This window comes from Aspergillus welwitschiae (assembly GCF_003344945.1).
Source record: "Aspergillus welwitschiae strain CBS 139.54b unplaced genomic scaffold BDQ94scaffold_16, whole genome shotgun sequence".
NCBI lineage: Eukaryota > Fungi > Ascomycota > Eurotiomycetes > Eurotiales > Aspergillaceae > Aspergillus > Aspergillus welwitschiae.
Genome location: NW_020798710.1, coordinates 449062 through 467076, shown reverse-complemented (window position 1 = coordinate 467076; position 18015 = coordinate 449062). Strand labels below are relative to the sequence as shown.

Sequence of the window (18015 nt, the reverse complement as noted above, 5' to 3'; positions counted from 1 at the left end):
AACTATATACATCCATTCCACAAATGCTCCTAATCCTATGCCAAATTCTCCAAGAAATACGCATCATACGCAACCTCCCCCTTTGCCCTCGTCGCCCGTCCCACAATCACCCGATTCGTCATCCACCGGTACTTCTCATGTCCAGTCTCCAGCTTAATATGCAAATGGAACCAGTAACTCGCCGGATCAACACCATCGCCTTCCATCAATGCCTTGAGGACTTCGGGGGTCCGGACCGGGTGCCTTCCGTTCTAAACACATTCCATCAACATCAGCATATACCATCTCCAAATCTCCACCCTAATCGTCACATAGAGAGAAATAAGAAATTACCCACCTAACATAGATATACGCCCCATCCTCACTCTTAATCACATAGTTCGTATTCACATGCGTCGTCTGGTTCTCTTCAACGAGCCTACACCATCACCTTCTAGTTAGCCGCCATTTTCCAACTCTAGTATGCAATACTCCAACAAGTATGGGTAGTGGGGGTTATACATGAAATCCGCTCCTCCCGGAACAACCTCCCCCACGAGATACTTCCCCCTCACGGTCCCGGACTTGATGGGCACGCAGCGTCGACGGCCGTACGGTCCCTTGCCGATCTCGAGCGGTGGGTCGACGGCGCAGCGGAGCGTGAAGAGGTGGGTTAGGGCTGGGGGTGGGGAGAGGGGTTCCATTGTCTTTTCTTCTCTCTTTTTGGGGTGAGGTCAGTTGGTTTGCGAGAGGGAATGAGGGGTGATTATGTAGTAGTAAGTAAGTATAGAAGCGATGAAGAGAGGACGGTGGTGCTTAGGAGTTATATGTGTATGTGGTTACTATGCGTGGAGTACACCGGTGGAGAAGGAGGGGGATGATGGGAACGGATATCGGCAGTCGGGTGTGGGGACCTCGGTGGGAGGTTTCGCGTCAGATTGGTGATGGGGTATCTTCAGTATAGTAATGTAGATACTAGTAGTTGTCTACTACTAGGAGGATTGGAATTGGATCATGGAGGTTGTTTGTGGGTAAGTATAGAGAGTGATGTCTGGAGTGGTGACATCATGTTTGCTTTGAGTGCTGATCATTGGATATATATATATTTTGGGACTGGTTATTGGGATTAGGTTAAAAATGCCATATCTGAGTATTATTTATGTGATCAATGCTTTATCAACACGATTATATGTCGATGGTAGTGAGTACACAGATACTGGGTATATATAGTTCACTATAGGCTTTAATTGTTGCCCAACAGCGCGTTGATTTAATAGCTTGCCATGAGTTCAATGGATATATTAACAGCACACCCTAACGCCTGCCCAGACTAATTATGCACATATGCCAATTCCAACGACTGGCCTCCGCGTTGAGCGAGACTACAATGCCGTCATCGCAGTCTGCTCATCCATCAGGCGGGTATAATGTTACACGCTTGTTTTGAAGATCGCATCCGCATGCGCACCCTAGCTCGCGATTGGCCAAAATAAGGACATGGCCTTATTATTCTTTCTTCGCTTGACACCGGATAGAAAGGATGATGGATTGTTCGTTTACGCGCCACCAACAAGGACGTTGTTAACGGGGATGTGGACTAAGACCAGTCAGTCAGTTTACCGATTCAGCAGACCTGGACCCAATGGCAAGAACAACATACTCAGCTTGACAATGTAACCGATGAATCCCATGATCAGGAAACCAGTACCGACAGCCTGGCTGATCTTGATGAACTCGCGCTTGTCGGCTGTTTTGACAGAAACATATTAGCTTGAATCCAGGAGTGCTGCACAAGCAACGGGAAACTCACGCTTCTGGCTGCGGTTGACGAACTGCACGCCTTCCCTGAGGAACTCCCGAGGGACGTTAAGGAGCTCTTGCACCTGGTCGGACATTTTGACGGAAGCGAAGGAATGGATGCTGAGGTGTCAATGGAGGCGAGGTGAGATGGGGATGGATGGACGCGAATGGGCCAGCTGTGCTCTTTTGGTGGTCGGCGAATAATGGCGTCGCCCGGTCGGACTCGAAAGGGGCGGATTATCTACCTTCCGGGGTCCTGGCCACGTATCAGTTGGTTGGTCACGGGTGTGGCTGATGGGTTTGTGGCACGGGTTACAAGTGTGGCTGGGGAGGGTCCCGGTTTACCCCGGATCGTGTCCCGAGTTGCTCCATTGGGATAGATACTCTTTTCCGATTGTGGGGGGATCTCGTTTGCACTCTGCTTTTTGTCTTGTTTTCTTCCTGGACTTCCCCTGAACCACCCTGCTGTTCAGTTGTGGCTTTCAGCTACTTCATGGACGTGAAGAGCCAGACAGCACCCATCGAATAATGATACTAAGCCCGGCATACTAATCCTGACTGCTGCTACTTCGGAGGGTCAATGACGGCCAACGAAGCAGTGTGTTGCACCAGAAAAGACTGCCATCGCTCCATGTAAACTGCTGGCCAAGATACACTTAAAGGGGCGGCGCTTGCTGCGCGCTCTGTATGATCCGTCATAATGAGCTCCAGACACACATGTTTTCACAGGCTAATAAGCAATGAGTATCACTGCCTGACGCCAACACCCACTAAATACAGATACAGCTCTGCGTGTTTCGTCTCCTGAGACCCTGCAAATTGTTATTCACAAAATTGCATAAGGGCAATATCTATCCTACCAACGGTTTTTCTGCTAATAAACATAAACACATCGCTGTGATCAAATCCCTCAGGTCAGCCTGCATCTGCGCCGGACTAACTACTAGTCTCACCCCGCCGTGCTGCATCGAAATTGCAGCTGGTTGCACTTCCCTATCCGAGCATCGTCTTGCAGGAGCTGAGCTCGGCGATCGACATGATAGTGCATCTCAACCAATTACATCCGCCATCACAACTGAGCTGATAAGCTCTGCAGGCTTGATTCGTTCTCATTGTGTCAGCATCAGACCCCGATACCAACTACTAGTACCTACTAGCAGCCATGTACTGTTGCGATATTTAAGATACCCCTCTCGTTTACATCAACAGCAAGCATCCAGAGACAGCCGGATCAACAGGCACCATGTCTGTTCAAACAGCTTGGGAATCCTGCGACAAAATCGATACGCTTTTCATTCTTGTGTGCTCCGTCTTCTGCTGGCTTATTATCCCGGCTGTCGGGCTCGCCTACTCTGGCTACTCCACTCGTTTCAATAGCATTGCTTCGTTCTATCCCGGCCTCTTGGCTGTTGCCGTCTGTTCGATTCAATGGTGGATGCTGGGGTATTCGCTCGCCTACGGCGAAGGCAACGGCTTCTTTGGGGGCTTCAGCAAGGTGTTTCATATCGGTGTCCTCGCTGACCCGGTTGGCACAATTCCTGAGATCCTGTTCTCGGAGTTCCAGCTCATATTCTGCGCGACCGTGTGTGCTATTGCAATCGGAGGAGCCTGTGAGCGCGGCAGGCTTCTTCCATTGATTCCCTTCATTTTTGTAAGAGCAGCCCCTCGTCCCCTCGACATTTGCTCATTTCTCTAGCTCTGGTGTACATTCATATATGCTCCTCTAGCCCACATGGTGTGGTCGGAGAACGGCTTTCTCGCGAACCTTGGTGCCCTTGACTTCGCTGGAGGCACTCCCGTGCATATTTGCAGCGGTGCCACCGCCACGGCAATGAGCGTCTACCTTTCCTACCCACTATTTCGGTCGCGACGCTCTCAGATCCGAACTCCACAGCACCTGTTATTGCACCGGCCACACAACACTTTGTGTCAACTGCTAGCACTGATCATTATTTGGAATGCCTGGCTTGCCTTTGACGCGGGAACCACTCTCGCTCTCAATTTCAAGAGTGTCATGACCGCATGCGTGACCAACCTCTGCGCCTCTTCAGGCGCTCTCACCTGGGCGAGTCTGACTTATTGGGAGACCGGAAAGTGGAGCTTGGACAGCACATTCTTGGGCGCGATCGCAGGACTCGTTCTCATTACTCCGAGCGCAGGCTTCATCGACATGAGCACAGCAATGGGATTTGGCATCCTAGGTGCTGCATGCGGGTACCAGGCTCTCAAGATCAAGTTTACCAAACGAGCGAAGCTTCTGCGCTGGGTCGACAACGGGGACACATTCGCTACTCATTGCCTAGGTGGGTTCTTGGGCACGATAGTAACTGGCCTATTTGCGCAACGAGAAGTCGCAGCATACGACGGCGTCACGGACATCGTGGGCGGTTGTTTCTTCGATGGCAACTGGAGACAGCTGGGAATACAAATCGTCGAAGCGTTGATCGGGTTCGTGTGGAGCTTTGGGGGAAGCTACATTCTGTATGCCCTGATAGACTGTGTGCCTGGATTCGAGGTACTGGCGACGGATGAGTACGTCAACCACCCCCAGCTTAAGGATGGAACTAACTTAAATAGGGATGTGATCGCGGGAATGGACAAGTCCCAGATGGGCGAGTCCTTGCACGAGGAACAATGGGCCGGAGAAGAAGATTACCATCCCTTCGAGGGAATTCGCTTGTAACATTCAGGTCAGCGCTAGCGCCGTCCAGTCAGAGTAACAACATTATTCTCCCATCCTCTATATACCACCATACTACCAAAAAATATAACCTAGTTGAAGACAACAGTCTTGTGTCCGTTGAGCAGGACTCTCCGCTCAGCGAAGTACTTCACCGCCGTAGCCAAGACATTGCTCTCAACGTTGGATCCAGCATGAGTCAACTCCTTGGGGCTCATAGCGTGGTTGACACGCACAACATTCTGCTCAATAATCGGACCCTCATCCAAATCACTGGTGACAAAGTGCGCCGTAGCACCGACAATCTTGACACCGCGGTCAAAAGCCTGGTGGTAAGGTTTAGCACCCTTGAAACTGGGCAAGAAACTGTGATGAATGTTGATGATCTTTCCAGACATGGCCTCGCACAGCATAGGCGACAGCACTTGCATGTAGCGGGCCAGGACAACCAGATCAATGTTGTGTTCGCGGATCAGCTCCAAGATGCGTCCCTCCTGCTGGGGCTTGGTGTCGGCGGTCACGGGGAGATGCAAGAAGGGGATGTTGTAGGTAGCAGCCAGGGTAGCGAAGTCGGGGTGGTTGGAAACAATGAGGGGGATCTCGATGGGGAGCTGGCCAGTCGAGGCGCGGAAGAGGAGGTCGTTGAGGCAGTGGCCGATCTTAGAGACCATGATCAACACGCGGGGCTTGGAGGAGGCGGGGACGAGCTGGAAGGTCATGGTCAGGGACTCGGCGGTGGGCTGGAAAGCGGTGCGCAGGTCGTCGAGGGACTTGGCGGGAGAGGATTCATCCTTGAAGTGCACGCGCATGAAGAAGCGCTGGCTGGTCGGGTCGCCGTATTGGCTGCTGTCGATGATGTTGAGGTTCTGTTGCACCAGGTAGGCGGTCACGGCGTGGACGATGCCCGGGCGGTCGGGGCAGGAGAGGGTGAGGATGTAGCTCATTGTGGTGGTGGCTGCTGGCGGGGGGTACCGTAATGGGTAGTAGGTGATGTTGAATCAAGCAGTTGTTGCTCTTTGGGAATGACTTCAGTTCCTGACAACTAGCAGAATTGAATTTCGGCCGTTGGGCGCCCCGCCGCGTAGCAACGAGGATCTTTACCCGGTTTCGGCCATGATTTGATGACTCAGGCGGGGTGCGGTGATTGATAAGATTAGGGCTAGCAGGTAGGGCTACGCCGCGAGTCACATGGTCTGCATTGGATTTCCTCTTTGGGCTCGTGAGATGGCTGTCCCGCGCGGATTGCCGGATGCACAACGGCATTGTCTCCTGCTTATTGTGGCGGCGCCACCAGGCTGCCGGATTACCTCTTTGGTAAAGGGAATGGTCTTCCTTGAGTTCGCTTGTCACGATGACTTCAAGATTGGACGCCGACGAGCTCAGTCTACTATACGTGCCATGTCGGGATGCGGTCCGTTTAGCCGTAACATATCCGGGATCATGAAGTTGGTAGATAGGCAGCATACAATTGCAAAAGGTATAAAGAGCTCGTTCTTCTCCTCTGTCCATTATCACAGCATTCACATTCTTCACAGCAGAACTCAGAGGCTCAAGAGCTCAAGCAGTGAATCGCAATGTCTTCCTTCCAGATCTACCGAGCAGCTCTGCTGCTCTCTATCCTTGCTACTGCCAATGCTCAGCAGGTTGGCACCTACACCACTGAGACTCATCCGTCTCTGACCTGGCAAACCTGCACCAGCGATGGCAGCTGCACTACCAACGACGGCGAGGTGGTCATCGACGCCAATTGGCGTTGGGTGCACTCAACCTCCAGTGCCACCAACTGCTATACTGGCAACGAATGGGACACCTCAATCTGTACCGACGATGTGACCTGCGCCGCGAACTGCGCGCTTGACGGTGCCACTTACGAGGCGACCTATGGTGTGACCACGTCCGGCAGCGAGCTGCGCCTGAACTTCGTCACTCAAGGCTCCAGCAAGAACATCGGGTCTCGTTTGTACCTCATGAGCGACGACAGCAACTATGAGCTGTTCAAGCTCCTCGGCCAGGAGTTCACCTTTGATGTCGACGTGTCCAACCTTCCCTGCGGTCTCAACGGCGCGCTCTACTTCGTCGCCATGGACGCTGACGGTGGCACCTCGGAGTATTCCGGCAACAAGGCCGGTGCCAAATACGGAACCGGCTACTGCGACTCGCAGTGCCCTCGCGACCTGAAGTTCATCAACGGCGAAGCCAACTGCGACGGCTGGGAGCCCTCCAGCAACAACGCCAACACCGGAGTTGGCGACCACGGCTCCTGCTGCGCCGAGATGGACGTCTGGGAAGCGAACAGCATCTCCAACGCCTTCACCGCGCACCCCTGCGACTCCGTCAGCCAGACAATGTGCGACGGTGACTCCTGTGGTGGAACTTACAGCGCCAGCGGCGACCGCTACAGCGGCACCTGCGACCCCGACGGCTGCGACTACAACCCCTACCGTCTAGGCAACACGGACTTTTACGGCCCCGGCCTGACCGTCGACACGAACAGCCCCTTCACCGTCGTCACCCAGTTCATCACCGATGACGGCACCTCCTCCGGCACCTTGACCGAGATCAAGCGGTTGTACGTGCAGAACGGCGAAGTCATCGCCAACGGCGCCTCCACCTACTCCAGCGTCAACGGCAGCTCTATCACCTCCGCTTTCTGTGAATCAGAGAAGACGCTGTTCGGCGACGAGAACGTCTTCGACAAGCACGGCGGTCTCGAGGGCATGGGCGAGGCTATGGCCAAGGGCATGGTCTTGGTCTTGAGTCTTTGGGATGACTATGCCGCTGACATGCTCTGGCTCGACAGCGACTACCCCGTTAACTCGTCGGCCTCGACTCCTGGTGTGGCCCGCGGTACTTGTAGCACGGACTCGGGTGTCCCGGCTACTGTGGAGGCGGAGTCACCCAATGCCTATGTCACCTACTCGAACATCAAGTTCGGGCCTATTGGCTCGACTTACTCCAGTGGATCTTCTTCCGGGTCGGGGTCTAGCTCCAGCTCGAGTTCGACTACCACTAAGGCCACTTCGACGACCTTGAAGACTACCTCGACCACCAGCAGTGGTAGCAGTTCAACCTCGGCGGCGCAGGCGTATGGACAGTGTGGTGGACAGGGCTGGACTGGTCCGACCACTTGTGTGAGTGGGTACACTTGCACGTATGAGAATGCGTACTACTCGCAGTGTTTGTAGACACTACTTGAAGGGAGATGAAGATGGCAGTGTGGGGGAGAATAGTTAGTGATTAGTAGTTAGCACACGTACTACAGTTTAGTCAATTTTAGGAAGCAATATGACATGATCACTTGATGCAGAATCTACCAACCACCACCCTACCTCAAATTACACTCCACTATAATCCTACTATAAATTAACTTCCCGTACCCGACCAACCTAGGCACAAACCGAACCCAATCAACCATCACCCAATTAATCTCCCCCTCTCCTTACTTATCTGCAGAACATCCGTGCGGAAAGCCTAAAGTAGCGCTTACATGACCAGACAGTGTCACCCCAGACACACCACATGGCTGGACGGGATATTCTCCGCACCCAATGCATGCATCCTCTGCAGGAAGCTTGGCTCTCATTTCCTTTCCCCGGAGATGAAGATCCGGTCCTTTCCGGATCAGCAAAGGGGAAAGTTGACTAATTTACCTACAAACCGGTTCTGCAGTCATGCGCACCCGTGACGAATCTGGTTGCCCGTTCTTATTTAGGAAATGGGCCGATATTCTCTAATGAAGTGGTATGGATTGTCGGTCCGCGTGCCGGGTAGCTTAGTAGTATTCTGGCAGAATGCGCGATGATTGATGATGAGATGGATATAAATGACTCCTTTCATCTGTCTTGACAGAATGGCATCAAGCACAACCAGAGAAGAGTAACTGCCAGAGTGACAGATCAAGATGAAGACTCTCTCCCTTGCAGCTGTCTTGCTCGTCCAAGCCTGGACTGCGAACAGCAGCCCGAGGGCTAAGCGGTCGTCTGGTTTCCAATGTACCCTTTCCTTCTTCAATGCCCTTTTGAAAGACACATTTTGATAAGTGAACAGGGTTCGGTAGCAACGAATCCGGCGCCGAATTTGGCTCCGGGAATATCCCCGGCACTTTGGGCACGGATTACATCTGGCCTGATGCGACGGCTATCGAGACGCTGCATAGTGCCGGGATGAATATCTTCCGCGTGCCGTTCCTGATGGAGCGGTTGGTGCCGGATGAGTTGACTGGTGCCGCGGATGCGACGTATATGGCTGATCTGAAGGCTGTAAGTTCCCCTTATGATAATAAGATGCACTGTGTCTGATTACAATTGTGGTCATGATGTAGACGGTGCAAACCATCACAGACCTTGGTGCTTATGCGGTGGTGGATCCGCATAATTTTGGGAGATAGTATGTCCTTCCTTCCCTTCCTTCACCTTCCTGTGGTATGGAACTAATGTGATACTATCCAGCTACGGCAACATCATCACCTCAACCAGCGACTTTGCAGCCTTCTGGACAACAGTAGCCAGTGAGTTCACCGACAATGACCTCGTCATCTTCGATACCAGTACGTACCCTACCTCCCTCCGATCTTTTACATACTAACATGATGCAAATAGACAACGAATTCCACGATGAAGACCAAACCCTCGTGCTTGATCTCAATCAAGCCGCCATCACCGCCATCCGCGCCACCGGCGCCACAACGCAATATATCTTCGTCGAAGGCAACTCCTACACCGGCGCCTGGACCTGGACCACCACCAACACGAACCTCGTCAACCTGACCGACCCCAACGACCGTCTCATCTACGAAATGCACCAGTACCTGGACAGCGATGGCTCCGGGACGAGTTCGACGTGCGTCAGCTCGACAATTGGTGCTGAGCGCATTGCTGATGCCACAACCTGGTTGAAAGAGAATGGGAAGCAGGCGGTGCTGGGGGAGTTCGCGGGCGGCGCGAATAGTGTATGTGAGGAGGCGGTTACAGGCATGTTGGATGCGATGGTGGATGCTAGTGATGTTTGGCTGGGGGGCATGTGGTGGTCTGCTGGGCCTTGGTGGGGGGATTATATCTTCTCGTTGGAGCCCGATGATGGAACTGCTTATGAGTATTATTTGGGGGTGTTGGAGGGGTATACTCCTGGTTCATCTTCGGGGTCATCTGGAGGGAGTACGACAAGTGCCGTGGCGAGTGCTAGTAGTACGTCGTCTGCTGGGAGTACTACCAAGGTGACTACTACTACCACTGCTGCAACTGCTACATCGACGGCTGTAGCTGCGCACTATGCTCAGTGTGGAGGGGAGGGCTGGACTGGGGCGACGACTTGTGCGGATGGATATACCTGCACAGTAGAAAATGAGTGGTATTCGCAGTGTTTGTAGTTGGATAGCTATATTTCTCTATGAGTGAGTGAGAATGATATGCGTTCTACATACCAACTACTGATAGTTTGGTGGAGAGTCTCGGCTAAACGCGTTCCCGGCCGGCAGTGGAAATTGCCGCGGATCTGCTCCGAAGGGTTTATCCATGTCTGTGGGGATGATGTGATGCAGGGTTAAGGTTATTTGTGTTTACAGTCATGTCAATTCATCATTCCTTCTTTTATTGATATTTGTATATTTTCTTCTACTTTTTACTTAGGGTGGTGGCAATGCAGTGGGTGAGGTGGAGTGGGATATCTTAAGACTCTGGGGAGGGAGTATGATTCAATTGAGGTGAACTGTAGCGGGTTTGAGTGTTCATTGTCCAGTCAGTCTAGAGTTGATACCAACAAGAGTACGGAGAAATAGTAGAGAGACCATGTATTGAGTGTGCTGAAGATACTCCATAATGAGGGCTGACCTGATGGACTTGGAGGATTGACAGCGCACGTGCCATGCCTCTCAGCATCCACAATGGCAGAACCAGATATCTCCCTTATTGGACGAGGCCTGACAGAGTAATGGAGAGAACTTGGATATTCTCACAAATAAAGTGATAATCGAACCCTTGAGTATGTTGAGATTTCTTGTTTCATCGGCAACCCCGGATTGCCGGTCGCGGATGCCGGCTCCCCGCATTACCGGATCGGGCGAAACATCGGCTGCGCTGCTCGCCTTCATTCCCGATCGCATCTTTTGCTCTCCCACTTCACTTCTTCTGCCTCGAGGGGACTATGTTCCGTGCCATTGCTCGTTCCTCTCTCTTTTCTCAACGTCTCTCCCCCTCTCTCTCCCAGACAGCCTCCCTCTTCACTCCTACCGCCCCCGCCAACATGAAGCATCATCTTATGGTCGGTACCTGGACCCCTCCAGGCCGCATCTACACCGTCGCCTTTGACGATGAGGCCCTTACCCTCGACCTGGTCAAGAAGACCGACATCCCCGAGGCTGAGCCCATCTCCTGGATGACCTTTTCGGTAGGCATGACCTTCAATGCTTCCTTTACTGCTCCCCGCTCACTCCCCTCCAGCATGACAAGAAAGCCATCTATGGCGCCGCCATGAAGAAGTGGAACAGCTTCGCCGTCCACAGCCCAACTGAGATTGTCCACCAAGCCTCTCACCCCGTCGCTGGTCACGGTGTGTATTCTCCCTTCTACTTAACCTCCTGAATCCTGCTAATTCCTTAGAACTCGCCGCCAGCGCCGACACCAACACCCGCGCCATCTTCGTCCTCGCCGCCCACAAGCCCCCCTACAACGTCTACGGCAACCCCTTTTACAAGTACGCCGGCTACGGCAACGTCTTCTCCGCCGGCCCCGATGGCGCTCTCCTCGAGAACATCCAGAACTACGAGTACGAGCCCAACACCGGTATCCACGGCATGGTCTTCGACCCCACCGAAACCTACCTCTACTCCGCCGATCTCCAGGCCAACAAGATCTGGACACACTTGAAGGACCCCGAAACCGGCAAGCTGACCCTAGTCGACTGCATCGAGGCTCCCTCTCCCGATGACCACCCCCGCTGGGTCGAGATGCACCCCAGCGGCAAATACCTCTACGCCCTGATGGAAGCTGGCAACCGTCTGGCCGTGTACGTCATCGATGAGCGCACCCACAAGCCCGTCTTCACCCACATCACATACCCCCTGTTGCCCCAGGGTCTGCCCCCGCGCAACAAGTACCGCGGCGACGTCACCTTCACTACCCGCAGCGGCGAGTACCTCTTCGCTACGACCCGTAGTAACCACTTCGATGTCACGGGATACATTACGGCGTTCAAGCTGGGGCCCAATGGTAACATTGAGAAGCAGCTGTTCATTCACCCTACTTCGACGAGTGGTGGACACTCGAATGCGGTTAGCCCGTGCGATTTCAGTGATGAGTGGTTGGCGCTGTGCGATGACCAGCTTGGATTTGTCGAGATCTACCGCTTCAAGGATGAGACCCTAGCTCGGGTTGCTCGCGTGGATATCCCTGAGAAGGGATTCGGTATGAATGCTATTTGGTATGATTAATGGAAAAAGTATATATAGAATGTAAATAGATGATGATATGCTTTATGCCTCTTTAGCAGAGGATTTATACCAAGATGACACTACAAGCCCTCAAGGTAGTACAAGATATCGCCTGAACAGTCTATTCTCACCCCATTTCCGTGCTTTAAACTAACTACAGAGTTGAATTGCAACATAATCAAGAGTACGAGCACGAGCTCCACAACTTACACCTTGATATACGAATACGAGCCCATCTCCGCCTACCTACATACGCACTACTACATTTAGATACACTCTACTACTACTATTTCTAACCTACTAGCTCCACTGCCTAAGATTCGACTAACTATACTAACACCCTCTTTCCAAGGAAAACACCCATAGCTAGATAACACAGACCCGAACACAACTAACTAGCAGAAGCGACACTACAAAATGACATATCAGAAGCTTCCAAGGTAACTAACCGTCCTTAATTATTATTAATACTCCGTACTGACTAACTATAGAAAGCAAGAAATAGCCTCATCGAGGCAATATGCATGAGTACCTAATGCCCAACGACACCATGGGATAAGTTATCCGAGTTAAACCGAACTGGCCAAGCACAGGCGTCCTCATGTGGGAACGCATCCAAGTTTTCAAAGAAGATCATGAGTAGAATACCTGGTTCCCTAGGCAGTAGTGTTATAATACTCTATACTAATGGTGATATCTCCCAAGGATTCCTTGATTTCTTGTTTCTTGGCTAGGTTACTAAAGTACTGTGGCTACTGGATACTAGTGATATATCATATCATGTCATATCCTGTCAAATGTCATCCGTGATCACGTCGCCAACGGCGGCAGAACAGAACCCTTAAGTGACACGAACCGTAACTCAAAGCTTATCCTGTGTGATGTATGAAGTAAGTAGTAGCAAGCTGTTACTCTATAGAGAAAGTTTAACATCCGGCTGTTTTCTCCGCCAACCGGGATGCATCCCGACTCGTTATTCCCTGCATATGCAGACGTCGGCAATTGACCGACCGATCGATCGATCAACACCGAATATGATCTATCAATCGAATAGCTGAACCGATCAATCCCTGTCCTAGACAGTATCTATCTATCTATCTATCTATCTATCTATCTATCTATCTATCTATCTATCTACCCGTCCGGGGTTCGTCCGAGATGCCAGATCCCGATACCAAACGAAACTAAACTAAACAGGTATACCAAGCTTTTCGGATCTGACCAGTCCAGATCATTTACCAAATACCCAATCCAATCCCTGTTTCATCAAAGCAAAAGAAAAAAAACCTCAGTAAAATGACTAATTCATTATATTCATGCGCTCGCTCTATGCAATATGCTATAGATGCAATATATGCGATGTCATTAATCCCAAATAGAAGGAGAAAAAAAAGACAAAGGAAAAGATCCACTCCAGCCCAATGCACCGAATCACCGAATATACCCAAGGGGGGAATCAAAAAAAGGAAAAAGGGGGGTAATTATCAGACATGCTCCCTCACTCCTACAGTACGTGACGTCCCTCCCGAGGAAGTCTGCGTCACTTCAAACGTCCGATGGATACCCAGACCCATGCCTAATTCCAAATCAGTCCCCTCGGGGATAGTTCCATGCGTCCGCTCTGCGTTCCCCGAGGACCCCGTCAGCCGTTCCTCGCTGCTGTTCGATGACCCGCCGCGCCAGAGTCGCGTATCGGGGTCCACCTGGCTCTGGATCGTCGTCACGGTCACGGCCAGTTTGTCCGGCCGGAGACGGTTCTGCACGGCGGCTTCGTCGAGCGAGCCTAGCGGGTACGGTCGGTCGTGACTGCGTCCCATGCCACCGCTCTTGCCGAGCGGTCGGGAGCCGGAGGGACCGGGGAAGGGGGATGCGTCGTAGTTGTGGTCGGCGCTGGAGCCGAGCCATTTGCGGAGAAGGGGGCGGAGGGTGGCGAGACTGCCGGCGGTGATACCGAGGCCGCATTCGATGTTGGACCAAAGGGCGATTTCAACGGTTGCGTCTGGGTTGAGGTTAGTTAAAAGGGTTCGGTGGGGGGGGGGGGGTGTGTTTTGAGGGAGAGGCTGGGGCAGGCGTACAGAGGAAGTCCCAATCCGCGAAGGTATGTACCCAGGGGATACGGATGATGGTAGCAGAGGAGGCGCTGTTGGAGGTTCGTTAGTTTCATTTCATCGGCTATGCTTCAAAAGCAGCGAGGGGAACATACATGCATGCCATACTCAGAATTCCCACCACAGCCATTTTCGTTTTATGCTTCATATGCAACTTGCGCACAAGGAAGATAGGCAGAATGCCGACGGTAAAATCGCACAACGCCGCGAACCCACTGTACACGTAGGTCATGGCGATGACGATTTGAATGTCCATGCAGTGGCCGTGAATGTCCGGGTTAAAGGCCTTGCGAGTCCAGAAGTAAGCGAGTGGCTTGCACTGCAGCAACATGATGAACATGAAGACCATGCCAGCAACGACAGTCAGGACCATGACGGTCCAGAGGATCCAGATGTGGAGGCGTCGAACAGTAATGCGCATCAAGAAAATGCAGACGGAGATTTTACAGGCAACGGCTGCAAAACAATATGCGATCTCACAAAACCACCAGTACTATATTTGGCCCATGTTAGGTTGAAATGTAGTGGAGGTAAGAGGAATAGGAGTTACCGACCTCCATGGCGGTTACACGCTGATGCGCATCCAAGTCTTTGAAACGTCGTCCAGTACCGTAAAGACTGCCTCCAATCATGCACCCCGAGAACATGGCGTAGAAGCCCTAGACATACTGCTGATTAGAACACCATGCGTTAAAAGGATGTCAATACAGGGATGAGACGTACCATGGCCACCACCATGGCCCAGTCATCCCAGCCGAATGCTCGCACGATCCATCCACGCACATAACATCGTAGTATTACAGTCACACACGCAACCGACATAAAGGCGGCCGCAACCGCCTTGACCTCGAGGCTGCGGTCATCCTTAGCCATGCTACAGACGCAGTCGAGGCATGTTCGAGAAAGCTCAGCTCAGCTCCAGCGGGGTGGGGATGACCCAATATATGAGAAGGCCCGAAATGCCGGGGAGGTCCAGAACCAGTACCGGGACTAGCAAGTAGACACGAAGCTAATCGCGTTGGATCCCAAACGGTGCTGGCTTAGTCGGGTCGCAGATGTTCATCCGTCTTCCGCCCAGGAGACGGTGATGGGCTTGTGCGCACTCCTAAAAGAGAAGGCGATCTACGCAGGACAAAACTTGAACCAGGCGAGCTGAGGAGGCTCGCTTAGTTGGACAGTTAGACTGCAGGAAGTGTCAATTTGTTACTACTTTTGCAGATGTTGGACCGTGTCCACGGTCCAGTATAATTGCGGTGGATTCAGGGCTGGCAGGCCGTTGTTGGGTCTTTTTGTGGATGGGAGACGTGAGCGGACACCCTTCGAGTCAGGGCCCGTCTGGGAATGGATTCTGATTTCTTAAGCCTGTTCGCGATTAGTCTGGATTTGGAGGTGGAGGAGATGCTGCTCCAGCCTGTCGGTAGTTTCAGTGCATCACCGGGCGTCGATTGGGTGCGTCGTGCTGTCGATCCACTTCGGTCGGGCTTCAGGCCAGGAAAGGCAGCATCGCCGACGGGCGAGTCAGGGACGGTGCAGAAATTTTATACTCTATCGGGACAGGGGCCGTCCCTACGTCTAACTGTCATGGGCAGGGAGTCCCCGAATGCGAGGGGGTAGAACCATGGATGGTAAGGAGTTTTAGGTTGTTGGGTTGGCACTTGGGAGTGAATCCAGGGGCTGGGAAGAAGAGGAACCGCGTTGCTTTACCGACGCGTTCCAGCAAAATAAACAAGCATAAAAACAATACAAAAAAACAAAGGCAAATCCCATCCAACTGTCCAGGAGTACTGTCCAAATAATTCAGACATCTTGTGTAGCGAAATCCCCCGCCCCGTCAGAGATTGACAGCCTCACGACTCGAGCAGATCCTCTGCTATTTAGGAAAAACGATGGTCTTCACCGGGTCTCCTTCGCCGGCACGGAAGCCCATCCGGAGGGTGGGGAGTGCCCGCCTCGAGGCACGGATGGCAAACAACAAATGAATGACTGCAAATATGGTGTAATCGATGAATCTCCAGCCATCAAAAGGAATTGCGACTATTGACTGTCGCTCAGATACAATGCGGCATGCATCAATAGCCGGCTTCTCGAACCGTGTTGAATGCTCCGTGTGGATCCCTTCAGTGTGTTTTGAGTCTTTGACAGAAACTGAGCCATATCGACCGCTCATGCCAGAATCAGTAATCAATTCATTCTGGTCAACTGGATGCCTGCCTTTAGCCCGACGGAAGACGGCCCTGATTCCGATTGCAGGATGCAGGATCATCTCAGTGAGCAATCTTACTGCTCCTGCATTGGGCCACCCCCTCCCCTCTTCCTCCTTTTCGTGCAGGTCCCGGGCGGACGGTAGGCTCTTGACATTCTTTTCCCATTTGGAGGAAAGTCGCGGACGCTAAAAGGCCTGGCACAGGAACACTAGACGGATCTAACATGATGGATGGAGCGATTGATAGCGTGCCAGAGCAGCCGACTAGCAGCACACTGCAGACAGCAGGCCCGCATCCCGGAGTGTAATTTAAATTGGCGTTAATTTTAGAAAGAAGTCCCCGAGCTGGCTGATCCCCAGTCAAGGCCATTGTTCCTTCTGGCATGTGAACCCGACCCAAAAGGCATAATGGATTATAGGAAAATAATACCGGGACATATATGGGGACCACACTGCGTGGACCTTCTCACTTACTGGCGGACATTGGCCCCCGATGAAGGGCCTGTCACCAAGAATCCAGTTTGGCCGTTTCACCATCGACATGCCATGAGGTGTCCCAAACGTAATCCTCATCTTACTGACACATCGGAGTGCGTAGGAAAGGCCATCTTGCCACATGGAACCCATTCGTCCGAGCGCGTCCGCAGCACGTGGCGGATTTTCCAAAAAAGAAACCAAGACTTGCGATAGATCAGATGCTGGCTGCTATCCGAGTTCCACCGCACACAAAACAGCCGACCAGCAACAAGCAAACGAAATTAAGTCCCAAGTGCTTCATCGCTGCCCCTCGCATGTCCGCGGAAACTCGACAGCGTACTAAATCAGGGTGTCCCGCAATCTCCGTCGATCGGAAACCGTTTCCAGAAGGGCAAAAGTCCCTCGCAGCTCGCCACACACACACAAACAAGCAAAACCGTCAGTAATAGTGCAGCAGGAACTCCTTCCCCCCTGAAAACCGCCTGTAATATTTGCTTTTTTGATCTTCGTCCCAGTATGCGCCCCGTCTTTATCTCGGCACGTGCAACAGCTAGGGTTGGCGGGATGGCTGGCATTTCCTAGAACATTCCTGATCGGCTACTTAGTGCCTGTCTTGCTTTTTCTGCTTTGGAGACTAGTCTTCCTACTGGCCTGCTTCAAGGGATCCCCGGTAACTAGTCAGGCTAGAACTTTGTATCCCTGCAAGGAGAAGACGGCTAGGATGAACCCAGTCCGCTTGTATAGGACGGTCAGGAGAACTTCCTGCACCATTAGCATCCCCTGAGGACGGCTCACTTCGAGAAGCTAGCAATTGTGTGCCGTCGAAGTGCGAATGTCTGCGAGCCAGGTGCTCTGTCAGTCAACTCTCTTCTGAGCGAAGCCCATAGCTGTCTCCGAATAACTCACAAGACCCTTTCCGAATACCCCCCATTGCTTGATGCCCAACAGAGGATTGTTATAAGGTCATCCGGATATCCTCTCGACAGGAAAATCGGTGTGCTCAAGCCCAAGTGCCACCTAAACCTGGTTGGCACCAGTTAGTCTACGGACAGTCGGTCTGCCTATGGCCCAGGCTAGCCGGAGTGCACCTAGACCGACTAGGTGCAAATCACTGCCAAAGAGACGGCGAAGCTACGAAATAGTGTACTAGCTCTGTTGGTGCACCTCGAATCTTCCATTCATCCGATTTCAGAAACTGCAGTCTCTTGATATTTGGCGCAATCTGCCGAACAGATCATGTTGCCTAGAGCAGGTGACTGTTCTAGTGGCAGTCAGCGAAATCGACAGGTCATCAGATGTCAGAATAAGATCAAAATTACGATACTACCCTGCATGCACTCATCAT

General features: G+C 52.2%; 10 protein-coding genes across 10 annotated transcripts; 4 read left to right on the top strand and 6 right to left on the bottom strand.

Annotated features, from left to right (window-relative positions):
• Positions 1–35: 35 nt before the first annotated feature.
• BDQ94DRAFT_170459 (DUF3237 domain-containing protein) lies at positions 36–683 on the bottom strand (the record flags this gene model as incomplete). The annotated part of the gene is made up of 3 exons (XM_026771493.1): positions 36–251; positions 334–418; positions 478–683. The coding sequence occupies 3 exons, from the start codon at positions 681–683 to the stop codon at positions 36–38; spliced, it is 507 nt and encodes a 168-aa protein (XP_026626318.1).
• A 435-nt stretch (positions 684–1118) lies between these two features.
• On the bottom strand, positions 1119–1986 carry BDQ94DRAFT_143918 (translocon subunit SSS1). The gene is made up of 3 exons (XM_026766348.1): positions 1790–1986; positions 1640–1726; positions 1119–1576 (listed from the first exon to the last, which is right to left on the bottom strand). Exons 1-3 carry the CDS (start codon positions 1872–1874, stop codon positions 1536–1538), a joined length of 213 nt encoding a protein of 70 aa, XP_026626317.1. The 5' UTR covers positions 1875–1986; the 3' UTR covers positions 1119–1535.
• Positions 1987–3022: 1036 nt separating this feature from the next.
• Positions 3023–4462, top strand: BDQ94DRAFT_170457 (ammonium transporter; the record flags this gene model as incomplete). Its single annotated transcript, XM_026771492.1, has 3 exons — positions 3023–3430; positions 3476–4311; positions 4357–4462. The coding sequence occupies 3 exons, from the start codon at positions 3023–3025 to the stop codon at positions 4460–4462; spliced, it is 1350 nt and encodes a 449-aa protein (XP_026626316.1).
• BDQ94DRAFT_143915 (formyltetrahydrofolate deformylase) lies at positions 4434–5502 on the bottom strand. Its single transcript, XM_026766347.1, has one exon. It carries the CDS (start codon positions 5401–5403, stop codon positions 4552–4554), a length of 852 nt encoding a protein of 283 aa, XP_026626315.1. The 5' UTR covers positions 5404–5502; the 3' UTR covers positions 4434–4551.
• Positions 5503–5777: 275 nt separating this feature from the next.
• cbhB (putative 1,4-beta-D-glucan-cellobiohydrolyase) lies at positions 5778–7741 on the top strand. The gene has a single exon (XM_026773204.1). It carries the CDS (start codon positions 6034–6036, stop codon positions 7642–7644), a length of 1611 nt encoding a protein of 536 aa, XP_026626314.1. The 5' UTR covers positions 5778–6033; the 3' UTR covers positions 7645–7741.
• A 619-nt stretch (positions 7742–8360) lies between these two features.
• egl2 (putative endoglucanase) lies at positions 8361–9824 on the top strand (the record flags this gene model as incomplete). The annotated part of the gene is made up of 5 exons (XM_026771491.1): positions 8361–8451; positions 8507–8718; positions 8781–8845; positions 8908–9005; positions 9058–9824. The coding sequence occupies 5 exons, from the start codon at positions 8361–8363 to the stop codon at positions 9822–9824; spliced, it is 1233 nt and encodes a 410-aa protein (XP_026626313.1).
• Positions 9825–10696: 872 nt separating this feature from the next.
• On the top strand, positions 10697–11882 carry BDQ94DRAFT_159540 (lactonase family protein; the record flags this gene model as incomplete). The annotated part of the gene is made up of 3 exons (XM_026769082.1): positions 10697–10840; positions 10894–11002; positions 11053–11882. 3 exons carry the CDS (start codon positions 10697–10699, stop codon positions 11880–11882), a joined length of 1083 nt encoding a protein of 360 aa, XP_026626312.1.
• Positions 11883–13154: 1272 nt separating this feature from the next.
• Positions 13155–15254, bottom strand: BDQ94DRAFT_34471 (putative integral membrane protein). Its single transcript, XM_026775544.1, has 5 exons — positions 14714–15254; positions 14545–14649; positions 14086–14483; positions 13958–14022; positions 13155–13881 (listed from the first exon to the last, which is right to left on the bottom strand). Exons 1-5 carry the CDS (start codon positions 14861–14863, stop codon positions 13367–13369), a joined length of 1233 nt encoding a protein of 410 aa, XP_026626311.1. The 5' UTR covers positions 14864–15254; the 3' UTR covers positions 13155–13366.
• Positions 15255–15732: 478 nt separating this feature from the next.
• Positions 15733–16225, bottom strand: BDQ94DRAFT_34468 (uncharacterized protein). The gene has a single exon (XM_026775543.1). It carries the CDS (start codon positions 16155–16157, stop codon positions 15861–15863), a length of 297 nt encoding a protein of 98 aa, XP_026626310.1. The 5' UTR covers positions 16158–16225; the 3' UTR covers positions 15733–15860.
• A 267-nt stretch (positions 16226–16492) lies between these two features.
• BDQ94DRAFT_143908 (uncharacterized protein) lies at positions 16493–16784 on the bottom strand. The gene has a single exon (XM_026766346.1). The coding sequence runs from the start codon at positions 16764–16766 to the stop codon at positions 16554–16556; it is 213 nt and encodes a 70-aa protein (XP_026626309.1). The 5' UTR covers positions 16767–16784; the 3' UTR covers positions 16493–16553.
• Between the last annotated feature and the right edge of the window lie 1231 nt (positions 16785–18015).

Bases quoted from the DNA above. Each gene is read 5' to 3' on its own strand.
- BDQ94DRAFT_143918 (XM_026766348.1), bottom strand. From the start codon at position 1,874: ATGTCCGACCAGGTGCAAGAGCTCCTTAACGTCCCTCGGGAGTTCCTC. The intron at 1,727-1,789 runs GTGAGTTTCCCG...CTGTCAAAACAG, and splicing joins CGTCAACCGCAGCCAGAAGC to CCGACAAGCGCGAGTTCATC. The intron at 1,577-1,639 runs GTATGTTGTTCT...GACTGGTCTTAG, and splicing joins CGGTTACATTGTCAAGCTGA to TCCACATCCCCGTTAACAAC.
- BDQ94DRAFT_143915 (XM_026766347.1), bottom strand. From the start codon at position 5,403: ATGAGCTACATCCTCACCCTCTCCTGCCCCGACCGCCCGGGCATCGTC.
- cbhB (XM_026773204.1), top strand. From the start codon at position 6,034: ATGTCTTCCTTCCAGATCTACCGAGCAGCTCTGCTGCTCTCTATCCTT.
- BDQ94DRAFT_34471 (XM_026775544.1), bottom strand. From the start codon at position 14,863: ATGGCTAAGGATGACCGCAGCCTCGAGGTCAAGGCGGTTGCGGCCGCC. The intron at 14,650-14,713 runs GTACGTCTCATC...CAGTATGTCTAG, and splicing joins GGGCCATGGTGGTGGCCATG to GGCTTCTACGCCATGTTCTC. The intron at 14,023-14,085 runs GTATGTTCCCCT...AACCTCCAACAG, and splicing joins ATTCTGAGTATGGCATGCAT to CGCCTCCTCTGCTACCATCA.
- BDQ94DRAFT_34468 (XM_026775543.1), bottom strand. From the start codon at position 16,157: ATGAGCGGTCGATATGGCTCAGTTTCTGTCAAAGACTCAAAACACACT.
- BDQ94DRAFT_143908 (XM_026766346.1), bottom strand. From the start codon at position 16,766: ATGAGGATTACGTTTGGGACACCTCATGGCATGTCGATGGTGAAACGG.